This window comes from Sarcophilus harrisii, chromosome 6, assembly GCF_902635505.1.
Source record: "Sarcophilus harrisii chromosome 6, mSarHar1.11, whole genome shotgun sequence".
NCBI lineage: Eukaryota > Metazoa > Chordata > Mammalia > Dasyuromorphia > Dasyuridae > Sarcophilus > Sarcophilus harrisii.
In genome coordinates, this window is record NC_045431.1 from 80,313,269 (window position 1) to 80,327,609 (window position 14,341).

A 14,341-nucleotide genomic window follows, 5' to 3' on the forward strand; every position below is an offset into this window, starting at 1 on the left:
ACAACCAAAAGAATAAAAAAAGATATAAAAATGTGAAATATCTCATTAGAAAAGCAACTGACCTGGAAATAAATCCAGGAGAAACAATTTTTAAAAAATTACTACCCCCCAAAAAGAGCCTAGACATCATCTTTTAAGAAATTAAGGAAAAGTGCCTTAATATTCTAGAACCAGAGAATAAAATAGTAATTGAAAGAATTCACTGATTACCTCCTGAAAGAGATCCCAGAATGAAAACTCCCAGGGATGTTATTTAGCTAAATTCTGGAGTTCCCAGGTCAAGGTGAAAATTGTTCTAATCAGCCAAAAAGGCACAATTCAAATACTGTGGAGCCACAAAGTGGCTTTCAATCCAGTGGGTAAATGAGCTTAGGATTACAACCAAAAATCACTTACCAGCAATACTAGTTATAGTCTAGGGGGAAAAAAGGATAATCATTGAAATAGAAGGCTTATAGAGGATTTTCAAGATTTCCTGATTGAAAAGATGAGAGCTGAATAGAAAATCTGACTTTCAAATACAACACTTAAGAGAACAATAAGATGATAAAGAAGGGAAAGGAATTATAAGAGATTCAATAAGATTTAGTACATGGGAAAATCATACTTGGAACTTAAACTTGTGATTGTTATGGCAGAAGTATACATGGATAGATGGATGGCATGGGTGTGAACTGAATATGCTGGGATGATTATCTGCAAAAGTGATAAGGAAGAATATACTGAAAGGTAGAATAGGAGGGGAAGAGAATGGGAGAAGAAAGGGCAGATTTAGGAAGGTAAAAGATTTGAGAATTTATAAGGTGAAAGGAAAGAGAATAGTGTAAACAAGGGGAAAATAGGATGGAAAGAAATACATCGTAATCATAACTAAAATTTTTTCCAGTAAGTTTCTTGAATAAAGACTTCATTTCTCAAATATATAGAGAACTGAGTCCTATTTATATATTGATATATGGTTAGGGATAATGGATAGAGGATCATTTATAGAGTTAGGAGGTATAAGGTTTAAATTCTACCTTTAAGTATATACTTTGGGGAAGTCACAACTTTTAAGTGTCATAGATTTCAGGTTACAGAATGGGAGAAGAAAAACTCATTCTGCATTAGTATAAGAGTATTTTGAAAGTAGTAGTTTCTCTTGCTGATGAAATCATAGATCTAGGCCAGGGGAAAAAAGGGAGAATGTAGGGAATGATTGATTATAGAGGTAGCTTGTTATGGTGGGGTAGAGTTCTGACCTTGGAATCAGGAATTCAAATAATTTTAAAAAGTGTTTATTAAATTCCTACTTTTAAACTCTGGGGATAAGTTAGCTTAGATTCTACTCGGGGGGAAAAAGTTTCCCATGGGAAACTGTGGGCAATTCACTTAGCTGCAAACATCTCTGTAATGTTATAAATTGTATATAAAATGTACATAAATTGTAGATAGGGTCAGAAACTGATAAATGGTTCTTATTTGGGAGGACAAATATTTGAAATGTTCTCATTGGATAGGACTGGGTAGAGCTTGAGATATGTTGTATAATCTTGGAGAAGTTGGGTCACCTTTATACCATGATTGTTATTGAGATTGTGAAACTTTAGTTTTCTCTTCATGAGATATAGAACCCTAAGCATCTGTAATACTGGGGCAGAAATTTAGAATAGGTGGAACATATAAGAAACTTGTTACTACTACATTTTGGTGACTACTACATTTTGGTGACTACATTTTGTTTTTATGAACCCATGGAGGCCACACGATATAATGGAATGAGACAGCTTAAAAACTATAATGAATGCTGTGTTTACTGCATGCTCTTACTTTAAACCTTTTCTTAATCTTTTTACATAGAAATCGCAACTATGAATGAAGAAAATCTAGATGTAACAAATGGATGCAGCAAAGTTCGAACTGGTACTCAGAATGAAGCAGCCTTGTTAGCTTTAATGGAAAAAACTGGTTACAACATGGTGCAAGAAAATGGACAAAGGAAATTTGGTGGGCCACCACCAGGTGAGATTTTGTGTACCAAATCTTTTTGATCTTATGCTTTAGGCCTTCAGGTTGTGACTGCCTTCTTGCTCTGTACAAGTGTCTTCAGCAGAAATTTTCTTTTTTTAGCCGCCTTAGTTGTCATGTTTGATTGGGAAAGAAAAACATGTTCCTGAATATTCTTCTCTATAACTTTTTCAGATTTAATCTATCAGTTCTATGCTATTTTAAAAGACCAGCTTTGATGGATAGGGTAATAATGGGAAATCAACTCTGTTGTAATGATAGGAACTGCTAATTTAGAAGCATAAAAAAATCAGGGAATTGTCAGGTTTCTTAACAGGTTATCTGATCTCTATAGATTAGGTCTTTCCTGAAAGATCAGGACTCACAGAGACTTAACTGACTTGCCTAGGACCATAAAGGCTATTAAAGGGCAGAGCTAGATTTCAAACTCACCTTTTCTAGGTCCCTTTTTTTGGTCACTCATATTTTGAGAGGAGTTGGCAACTTTGGGAATTTGACTGAATTGGCAGTGGATATTGGAACTGAAAATGGATTAGTAAAGCCAAGGAATAGATAGCTATCTTTCAGTAACAAACCTATAAACAATTATGATACCTTCCTTGAAAATTATGCTTTCCTTTCAGGTTGGGAAGGTCCACCTCCACCTAGAGGGTGTGAAGTTTTTGTAGGAAAGATACCTCGTGATATGTATGAAGATGAATTAGTTCCTGTTTTTGAAAGAGCTGGAAAGATATATGAATTCCGACTTATGATGGAGTTTAGTGGTGAAAATCGAGGATATGCTTTTGTGATGTATACAACTAAAGAAGAAGCCCAATTAGCCATTAGAATTCTTAATAATTATGAGATTCGTCCAGGGAAATTTATTGGTGTGTGTGTAAGTTTAGATAATTGCAGATTATTTATTGGAGCTATTCCCAAAGAAAAGAAAAAAGAAGAAATACTGGATGAAATGAAGAAAGTTACAGAAGGAGTCGTAGATGTCATTGTTTATCCAAGTGCAACTGATAAAACCAAAAATCGTGGTTTCGCATTTGTAGAGTATGAGTCCCATAGAGCTGCTGCCATGGCAAGAAGAAAACTTATTCCAGGTGAACAAATCATTGTTTTGGTTTTTATTTATTTATTTATTCATTCTTAATCTGGAACTGTGATTTCAAAGGGGTAGACAACTACTGGTGAGAAAATTCTCTCTCAGGGCAGGTCAATAAGTATTCTTCATCTTAAAATTTATAGAGCTTACCTGGGACACTGAAAGATAAAGTGACTTCTTCAGGCTTATGTAGGTAAAATGTGTCAGAAGTAGGACTTAAATGTAGATCTGACTTTAAGCTTCTCTATTATGTGTTTTACACTTTTGCTGAGGAAAAAAAATCAATTTTTAAAGTAGATTTTCTAAAGGAAAATTGTTATAGATGTCAAATGATATATCCTCATTTTTTTAAACATAAAAGATACTGCTTTTGAGGTAAATTTTGTAAAAGCACATAAAGTATTTCAGACGACTTAGAATTATATTTTAAAAGTTAAGCAGGCCATTCATTACAAGAGGAAACAATTTGTAAAAAAAAATGCTTTTGATAATTTCACATTTAAACAATACACATTACTTGAATTTCTCTCTTAAGGATGAAACTTAAATATGGAGCTTGAAAAATATGAAGGTCAATATTTAATATATTGACAAACAATTTCAAACTAAATAGGCCCAATTTGGATTTTATTTAAATAGAAAAAAATTGTTTCAGGATTTCAATATTTCACATATATCAGCTTCTCCTTCTTTGGGAGTAATTAGTCAAAACTTTGATCTTTCTTTTGTCCATTTTAATTTTGCCTATTAGTGAGTATTATTTCTAACTTTTACAGGCACATTCCAGCTTTGGGGCCACACTATACAGGTAGATTGGGCAGATCCAGAGAAAGAAGTTGATGAAGAAACAATGCAGAGAGTTAAAGTTTTATATGTAAGAAATTTAATGATCTCTACCACAGAGGAAACAATTAAAGCAGAATTCAACAAATTCAAACCAGGTGCTGTTGAAAGGGTGAAGAAACTCAGAGATTATGCTTTTGTTCATTTTTTCAATCGAGAAGATGCGGTGGCTGCTATGTCTGTGATGAATGGAAAATGTATTGATGGAGCAAGTATTGAAGTAACACTGGCCAAACCAGTAAATAAAGAAAGCACTTGGAGACAGCATCTCAATGGTCAAATTAGCCCAAATTCTGAAAATCTCTTGGTATTTGCTAACAAAGAAGAGGGTCATCAAAAAACTCTAGGAAAGCCACCAAGTCTTCCAGCTCGTCTCAATGGTCAGCACAGTCCAAGTCCCCCAGAAATTGAAAGATGCACTTACCCGTTTTTCCCTGGAACAAAGCTTACACCAATAAGTATGTATTCTTTAAAATCTAATCACTTCAATTCTGCAGTAATGCATTTGGATTATTACTGCAACAAAAATAATTGGGCACCACCAGAATATTATTTATATTCAACAACAAGTCAAGATGGAAAAGTACTCTTGGTATATAAAATAGTTATTCCTGCTATTGCAAATGGATCTCAGAGTTACTTCATGCCAGACAAACTATGTACAACGCTAGAAGATGCAAAGGAATTGGCAGCCCAGTTTACTTTACTTCATTTAGGTAAGTTAAATGCTCACATAAAATTTGATAATTGTAATTTAAAACTAGAAAAACAGCATTACAGATTATACCTTAAATTAATGTTTTTTGGCAACTGAATAGCAAGCAGCTGTTTTTTTTAAAACAAATTTTACCTTGACTTTATGAAGTCATAGAATCCTTTTTTAAAAATTGATTCTAATAGAACTTTTAAAATGTTGCTTTTTTGTGATAAATGTAAAGTGTCTCTGCCCTAGAGAATATGGCCCTCTTAATTTATTCTCCTTGGAGCCATCACTTTGACTAATAATTTTGATTGAAGTGATCTTTTTGAATGGCGGTAAGTATAGCATCTGCTACCAAAGTTAGTACATGAACTTATTCCTGCATCTTAAATAGTATCTTCACACTGTTCTGACAATTGGTCTATAGTTAAGTCAGTTGATTAAATAATCATTTGATATAGTTAAAATATCAGTTCAGTTGTTGGATAAATTGATTTGTCTTTTCAGTCCAAACAGCCAATCCATTTAATAACTCTGTGTACACACAGACTTAAGTTCACCAATCTGGAATTTTGTTACTATTACTCATGATAAAAGCAAGAAGCATCTTGAAAATTCTTTTGTGTTAATTCTGATATTTCCATGCATTTTTGAAAAGTAAAAATATTCACAACATTGTGTGGAATATTTAGTTTATAAAAACTAACACAAGAGATTGAGCTTTTCAGAGATGAGTGGAAGAAAGTACTTGAAATTATGAAGACGGTGGTTGCAATACTATTTAAAAAAATTTTTTTTCTGTCTTGAAAAAAAGCTATAAGCTTTTTTTTCTCCTCTTGTTGGTCTCCGTTTACAATGCTGTCCCAAAGTTATATCATTTCTACTAGAAACATTCATTGATTAATGGTTTCTTGAAAGTCAACAGTCAAAAAAAGATTTTTTTCCTTTTTGTTAAGTAATGGCTATATACTCTTAATGAGGAATTAGAAATGGTTCTTGGCAACCACAGTTTTAGCCATTAAGTCTTTAAAGTTTGTATATTGCAAGAGTGATGAGAACAGACAGCAAAAGTAAATAGATCAAATAGTCCACAAGAGAGGATGTCTGTATACATTATTTTTTAGTACTTCTAAAAACACCTCTTAGACCCACATTGTTGTTTAGATTCATTATAGACTGGTTTGTAAGTCTGAATCTTTGGCAGCAGTACTACCTGAAATATTAGCTTTAGAATGAAATTTAATGTACATATCTGCTAGAGAGAATGCAGATATGAGTGTATTCAGTCAATATTTTCATTTTTCTTGATTGATTATATAAGCATTTTAAAAATCTACCTTCCTAATAGACATTTTACTTATAATTATTAAAATATGAAAAAGTCTTAATAATCTTTGACTTTACAAGGAAATAGTTGACTTTTTTGGGGAAGGTGCTAGGTTGAAAATGACTGTAGAAGCATTTAGTTAGATAATTCTTTTGGTAAAATTTCATAGAGTAGTTGTTAGTGAACTAGATTAGTTATGTTAGAAAATCTTGCTGATATAGCCTCTGCTTTTCTTTTTCCTTCTTTTACAAACTCTTAAAATCTTAACACCTTATAAACCCAATACATATGCTTTCTATTCACTAATCTGTTAGTTCTTTAGACTATTTTTCTTTGCCTATTTTGTTGTTCCCATGAGAAGTTTGTACCATAAAAGGAAATTGCATGATACCAGAAGTGTAAACTACTAACCTTTGCCTCTGTTTTTGGAGGACTTTGGCATAAAGAATAGGTAAGAGGACAGTCATTGTAAGTTGGTACTAGCCTAAATAAAACTAAATATATGTTAGATTGAATAATAGTCCTAATTATCTCTGCTAATGGGTACCAGGGGTTTGGGAGGGGGGGGGAATTAATGTTTTAAAAATTGGTAGCTATTCCCCAAGTTCACTGTAGCCATCTATTTTGGCCTTCTAGCAAACCTTTTGTTAGCTGCAAATAAGCAGCATAATTTTTACTAATTTGAGTTTCTTTTCTCTCAGTCTCTTCGTGCTATCTGAGGGAAGGGCTAACAAGGAGTTCGCGTGGCCAAAAGGTAGGAAATAGGTGGAGTACAGGGCTTATTAATATTCTATTTGTGTGGAGAACACAGGGACTGAGCCTTAACCTATTTGACCAGGATGTGGACCCAGATGGTTGATAAGTGCTAGACTTAAGAACAAGACTGAAGAAGGTAAAGCTTTGACATATAACAGACTGAATGCTCTTCACCTTGAGGCAAACTCCATCCTGTTCAATGTGGGATGGCTAAAGGATTGATACCTTCTACACAAACTGGAACTAAAGGGTTCCTTTAGGTGATGGGGTCTTTAAAATCAAAATATAGTTATAAGAGCTACACATGTCCTCAAGGTTTGAGAAGGACTTTTGGGATTCTTAGCAAGGTGTCTATTTTCTTAGTTTGAAGTTTCTAACTAGTTGTTTGTTAGGTCTTCAAGGTGATTTCTGGGTACCATGAAGCTGAAGTTATTCCTAGCGTTCATGGTGAACCATTGATGAATGATTATTTTTTCCTCATCAACCTTGAATCTGATTTTCTAGATACTCCTGTTAAATATTTAAGCTCACTTTGTAGTTTCTACTAATAAGACTTTTAAATTTTATCTCTTCCTTAGAGTTAAGTTTATCATCTTTTTAAAGGTGGGTTGGATTGGTAGGCTTGTTATTCACAGTATTTTTGAGTTTCATATTAAAATGGTGTTGTCCAGTTTCTAGTCATACTTTACATTTTTGGAACTATAACCTGCTCGATCCTTAAAATACCCTAATCTAATGAATGTGGGTATACTCTCCATGGATTCAGATTGAGATCCTGCCCATATTGTACAGTTTTTGTCTGTCTTACCAGAAAGATGTTTTCTGGAAGCTTCTTCAAAGTCTCTAATATTACTTTGGCTGCCCATTGTTATCTTCAGTGCTTTATCTCATGTGATTAACCTAATTTTTTTTCAATTACAAAATTCCTAGTTATTTTTTATGTAACTTCTTGAACATATATCCTTCTTGGTAATATGCTTCCACCTACTTGTATCCGCTATACTTCTATCCTTTGTCCTTGGGGCGTATCTTCAATTTTGCTTGTTCAAAAATCTGAGATGGACATCCACAGATCAGTTTTGATATTGGTTTTAGAAAGATAGTTTCTGTGTGAGGGAGCAGTTTTGGCTCACTGAAAATGCTGCAGTTTTCCATTTGCATTATAGCCTTCTTCCCTCAATAAAATTATAGGTGCTGCTCATTGTGATGCCTATATATATACATATATATATACATATATATATACATGCACATACACACACATCTACATGTATACATATGTATAAATACACATGTATGTGTGTATTTGTTGCTTATTCAGCTACATGTATTGGTATGGGAAATAATTCTCATTGCACTTTTTTTGGTTGGTTTGCTTGCTATTTAGATTGTTAGGCTAACCACTTTTTAGAGATTGGATTTTATTGAGGAGTTCTATAGTATTCTTGGGTTTGTAATAGTCAGCACAATTGCATATGGAAGCAGGGATATGTGGATAATCTCATTATTTATAAGGAATCCTGTTATATTTTGTATAAGACATTGTCTGTGACATTGTGAATATTTTTGCCAAGCATTATCTTTTATGTTTTAGACTTCATTTCATATTGATAACCATTAGAGGAACATTGGGAAAAATTATGCATCTATGAAGAAATTCTGTAAGGTTATAACTTACGTATAGAAAATAACTTTATAGAAAATAGGCTTTTAATGTAGCATTTTGGTCCATTAAAGCAGGTCGTTTTTGGTAATAATAGATAAACTCAGTGGGATCTTGCATTCCTTGGTCAGTTGTATTATTTTATTTATTATTTTATTATTGTTAACTTATAGTCTTCTATGGGGAAGTAATGTGCAGAAGTGTGCCTACTACCATCTGTTCATACGTTGATGATTCCCATAACGATTTTATTTAGTCATACAAATGAACGTGGGCCAGTAGTTTCTAGCCTAATATCTTTATAGTCTTCTTTTACTTATGATAAAATAACTCTGATTTTCTCCCTCAACTTTTTGGTACCTTTGTCTCTTGAGACAGCTTGAAAATCAGTTCCTCAGTGTTAAAACTGTTGTTATCCCCAGCCTATATGAGAACTGCTTTCTTGGAGTCATGGGTAAATTGCTTGGAATAACCAATAAACCTGGATATGGTTTTATTTTGTGTCTGCATTGGTCATGCATGTATGTTTGTGGTGATTTCAGGTTGACTCCAGATGAAACTATATCTAGTTGCTTTCCCCATCTTTGGGGGGGGAGGGGTGGGTCACCTTGTGTGATGGATTTTTGTACCATCAAGTGTTTCTTTGATTTCTTCTGTTGTGTTTTTAATTTGGTTTTAACATGGATGTTTTGCCATTAAAACGGGCAAAAGTTGTAGCTCTTAAAGAACACACTTTAGTAACTCTTAGAGATAATTGTAGTGTCTGTTGGTATTTGAAAATCAGACATTTCATTCAAACATCTCTTAAACCTACAGTGAAGCAAGAAACAGACAAGAAAAGTAAAGTTGAAAATGAAAACTGACAAACTGTTGCTCTGAAACAACTTTAATTCTCCCTTATGCCACCCCCCTCCCCCCCGCCCAAAAGCAAAAACCTTCAGAAAGGCCCAGCAATTGGAGAAGCTGTTATTGTTCTACAGTGTGTTCAAATTCTTGAATTTGGAAAAATAGCCAGTAAAGCAGTAAATAGCTCAACTGACATTGAGAAAAAAATTTATTGCAATAGATAAGATTTGGTAGGTTGGAGTAAAGGGTAATTTTTACTGATAAAACCTTTTTCCTTTAAGGCTATTCTAGAATTTTTGTTAGAACTACTCCAGATGAAACTGTAATATCTAAGCATTTGCAAAAGATTGGAAAACACCCATTGAGAAAACTGCTTTAGGGATTGTTTACTAACTGTGGGCCTTGATGTCTTATCCCTGTTAAGGCAATTAAGAACTTTATACTGAACTAATTAATACTCAAAATTATCCTGGAAATTCCCAAATAAAGATGGAAAATTGAAGCATGATCTTGTGCCATGCCAAATATATCATTAATGATTTTTTTTTAATTTAATAGCCTTTTATTTACAGGATATATACATGGGTAACTTTACAGCATTAACAATTGCCAAACCTCTTGTTCCAATTTTTTACCTCTTACCCCCCCCCCAACCCCTCCCCTAGATGGCAGGATGGACCAGTAGATGTTAAATATATTAAAATATAAATTAGATACACAATAAGTATACCTGATCAAAACGTTATTTTGCTGTAGAAAAAGAATCAGACTCTGAAATGTTGTACAATTAGCTTGTGAAGGAAATCAAAAATGCAGGTGTGCATAAATATAGGGATTGGGAATTCAATGTAATGGTTTTTAGTCATCTCCCAGAGTTCTTTTTCTGGGCATAGCTATTTCAGTTCATTACTGCTCCATTAGAAATGATTTGGTTGATCTCATTGCTGAGGATGGCCTGATCCATCAGAACTGGTCATCATATAGTTTGTTGTTGAAGTATATAATGATCTCCTGGTCCTGCTCATTTCACTCAGCATCAGTTCATGTAAGTCTCTCCAGGCCTTTCTGAAATTATTCTGTTGGTCATTTCTTACAGAACAGTAATATTCCATAATTTTCATATACCACAATTTATTCAACCATTCTCCAACTGATGGACATCCATTCAGTTTCCAGTTTTTAGTCACTACAAAAAGGGCTGCCACAAACATTCGTGCACATACAAGTCCCTTTCCCTTCTTTGTAATCTCTTTGGGATATAATCCCAGTAGTAACACTGCTGGATCAAAGGGTATGCACAGTTTGATAACTTTTTGAGCATAGTTCCAAACTACTCTCCAAAATGGTTGGATTCGTTCACAACTCCACCAACAATGCATCAATGTCCCAGTTTTCCCGCATCCCCTCCAACAATCATCATTATTTTTTCCTGTCATTCATTAATGATTTATAAATTTATTTGAGATATGGAGATGAACACACTTTACTAGTCTGCAAACTCTTAACTTATACCCCATTGAAAAATTTGTGGACTGCAATCAAGAATAGACTTGGGAAAATTGGTTGTCAAAGATACACTTTTTATATTCAATGTTGAGTGTAGTTTAATGATGAAGAATTACCAAAATTCCATAAGCTCAGTACCAAACCATAGAATATGAGACATTTTGCAAAAGCACCTCAGCATATTAAAAATGATTTAGATGTAAAAAAATGTCACATTAAAAGTTAATTATTTGTTTTTATCCCAGTTAATTTTGTAGGACATTGGTACTGAGATGTTTGAATCCAAACAGTAGTTCCATTGTATTTGATGGATCACTAATCATTATAATAATATAAACAATATTCTCTTCTAGTTCTTGTCATCTTTTCCCCCTCATACCAAGAATATTAATGTGGTTCAGTTCTTTCAATAATATTTGTCAGTGGTGTCAGTTAAATAAAGCTCTAAAAATTGGATTCGAGAATTAGATGCTGTCACAGATATGGTTTATCTTGTCTTTTCTCATATTCTTTTGAAGTTTATCTTCATCTTTGAATAATCTGAGTTCTTGATTCTTAGGCTGAGCTTTTTGTAGGCTCATTTCCCTGCACTCCTCTCCCCCATCCATGTTTTTGTTTGCTTTATGATGCAATCCTAGTTTAACCATCTCTTGTGCTTATTCTCGAAACAAATATTGTCTTGTCTACTACTATTTCTCCTTGGCAAGAAGACAAGTGTTATTCTTGCAGCAGTTTGGCATTTTTTTGGCCGCCTTGTGCCACATGCTTGCTTTTCTTTGTTAAATTTCTCTAAAAGTGAGTTATTTTCAACATTTAAGTGACTTACTGGGATTTGAATAGCAAGAAAACAAAGGTGAATGAAAAGTGGTTCTTAACCTGCATCTTACTTAAAGAGATAATAAATCAAAAACAGTTTTTACAAGGGAATGCATTAGTAGTTTTAGGGTAGAGAAGTTATAAGGCAGGACCATATGTAGAAGTGATACTTGAAGTGAATTTTTCAGGACACAACTCTTAAGAGTCAGTATGAAGAAGTAGTACATCTCAAGAATGGGTGAAATGAGATGATAGGAATGTTAGATGAAGTGCTAAGGGTATAAATAGCAAGAAGGTCAGAATGACTGGAGCACAGAGTGTGTGAAAAGGAGTTATGGAAATTAAGGTAGAAAGATAAATCGGAGCTGAGTATATAGAACTTGTAATGCCAAACAGAAAAGTCTATATTTGATCCTGAAGATAAAATAGGAGCAATAGGGAATCCGTGGAATTTATTGAATAGGGAAGTGACATGATCCAGACCCGTGCTTTTGGAAGATCACTCTTGTCAGTTGTGTAGAAGTGTAGAAGATGGATTGAAGGGAGGTGAGACATGAGGTAGCTGGACCAATTAGAGAAGGACAACAGTCCAAGTACAAAGAGTTGAGGTCCTGAACTCTGTGACTTTGTGAGTAGAGGCTGCCCTTGATGCTGCCATATTATTTTTCTCTATTACATATTTTTAAACATTATTCTGAACTAATAATAGTGTGACTTAAAAGAGTCCACTGACTGGGAGGTGCCACCCATGTCCAGTAATCCATTTGTTGTAATCTGTTAAATTTGTTATTGTCCTTTTTTGGGGGCTATTTAAGTGTTCATCCTGTTCAGCACCTACACACTGTTTTTGAATAAAACATTTGGAATAGCTAGATGTCAGACTTATGAGTCGTCTGTAATCTTTGGACTCCTTTAAATCCTGAAACTTTTGTTGAAATCAGTAACTATCAAGATACTTGGTAACTTGATTCTGAGGATCTTCATTGACTTTTTCATAGAGTTTTTAAGTTTTGCACATTTTATTACAGATAATAATGCATATGTTGCAGTGATCTTTTCAATGGTCTTTTTACTTGTGCCCATCATGAATATTGGCAAGGTGAGATGACAGTATTTGCCATGCAATGAGGTTTCCTATTATTTTTTTCATTGCTTTTGGACATTAAGTAAATGACATGGATTCTACCAGCTCCTCTATTTGACATTGGGAATCCATGAGCTATCTCTTCCAATTAACTATAACTTAATAACCATCTTTAAGAACACCTTTTGTCTTTATATTGTCATTTCCCTCTTCACTTAATCCCTAGATTTAACTCTTCTCTGTCACATACATGGACATGGAAAAACAATTAAGCAAAAACATACAATATAGTTCAGCTTTTGTCTTAGAATGCAAAAAGTTTTTGCCCTAGTTGTGCATATCTAGTTGATTTTCTTATAGCAAGAATGTTGTCATTATTAATGTGGTTCATTTTCCTCCAGTAGTGTGTCATCTTATTGATATTTAAAGAAAAATCTCAAGTATGAGAAGCTTAGTGTGTGTATGTGCACATATATATTTAATATATATATATGCACACATATATACATATATATGTACTTGAGAGTATATATGACCATATGTAATTAATTCTGTGCCCACACAAAGACAGTTGCTTTACAAGGCCCCCCAAGGGAGGTCTGGTTGAATGATTACTCAGTGTCCTTATAGTTAGACAAAGTACAAACCCTCAGTTACCCAATTAGTGTGCTGATCCCTGATATCTGAATCATGAACTCTAGTAGCTCACTCCCTGGCCTCCTGTGCAAATAAGATTCCTGTCCTTGAATTTTTGTGCCATTCCTTCTGAGTGCCTGTTTGCTTTCTTAATCTAGATGCATGTGAATATTGTTAACAACTGACATTTGTTCCCATTTCAGCATGATCTTGGAAGAATTAACTAAAATGAAGGGTCATGTTAAAATTTTGGAGCAACAAGGCCTTTCTAGGTAGATCCAAAATCTAATTCCTACCCAAACTAATGGACTCGAGTTGCACAGGAATACAGTTGTTTTTTGTTGTTGTTGTTGTTTGTTTGTTTGTTTGTTTGTTTGTTTGTTTTTTGCAGGGTAGTGCTCCTAACTTCTTTTCTAGATCATCTCAGGAGAAGGAGAAATCATCCCATTACCCTTAGTTCCCACATCTTGGCTCCTAGATGCTACATTTCCTTTCCTTCTTGCCATTACTTCATCAGCATTACTATGGAAATTCTGTTTTGAACGTTTTGGTTTTTTTGTTTCATCAGTTTCTTTGATCAATGAGTTTCTTACCTTGCAGATATTGTATCTGTACATATTTAACTAGGCAGAATTTTGGACATTACATATGGTGGGCATTATATCTGCTAGTATCTTATCTTAAGACCTTTCCATTTTAGTAGAATCTGTCAAAGTTTTTGCTTTGTTGTCATATCCTTTAAGAACATAAAGTTACCTCCGTACTGTAATCAATCACTAAGCATTTATTAAGGACGAGTATGTGTTATTGATGAGGCCTGACTTTCTAAATGTTGGAAGCTCTTCATAAACACTTTCCTTTTCAATTTTTAAAAAATAATATTTTATTTACATGTCCCAGATATTTTTGTGCATTTTTCATTGAAGGAATGATTTGATATAACAGCCATTTGGTGGCAGTTAGGACTTTGAGAGAAAAGCAAACCTGAGAACTCAGATGTAAAAAATAAGCATTTTGATGTTATCGTGGTGCTTCTAAACTGAATCCCAGAAGTGTGCTATTTA

The 14,341-nt window shown here is 33.9% G+C and overlaps 1 protein-coding gene across 9 annotated transcripts in view; it reads left to right on the plus strand.

The window, feature by feature from the left end:
* The window catches only part of RBM46 (RNA binding motif protein 46), a 56,738-nt gene that overhangs the window by 19,900 nt on the left and 22,497 nt on the right, over window positions 1–14,341 (plus strand). For 5 of the 9 annotated variants that reach the window (XM_031941371.1, XM_031941373.1, XM_031941374.1 and 2 more), the window contains 3 exons: window positions 1,840–2,001; window positions 2,631–3,098; window positions 3,877–4,659. In XM_031941371.1, coding sequence (XP_031797231.1) covers window positions 1,851–2,001; window positions 2,631–3,098; window positions 3,877–4,659 — 1,402 coding nt within the window. In that variant the 5' untranslated portion in view covers window positions 1,840–1,850. Of the gene's footprint in view, window positions 1–1,839; window positions 2,002–2,630; window positions 3,099–3,876; window positions 4,660–6,671; window positions 6,725–14,341 lie in introns of all 9 variants that reach the window. The other 4 variants (XM_031941379.1, XM_031941375.1, XM_031941376.1 and 1 more) reach the window with 1 other exon arrangement.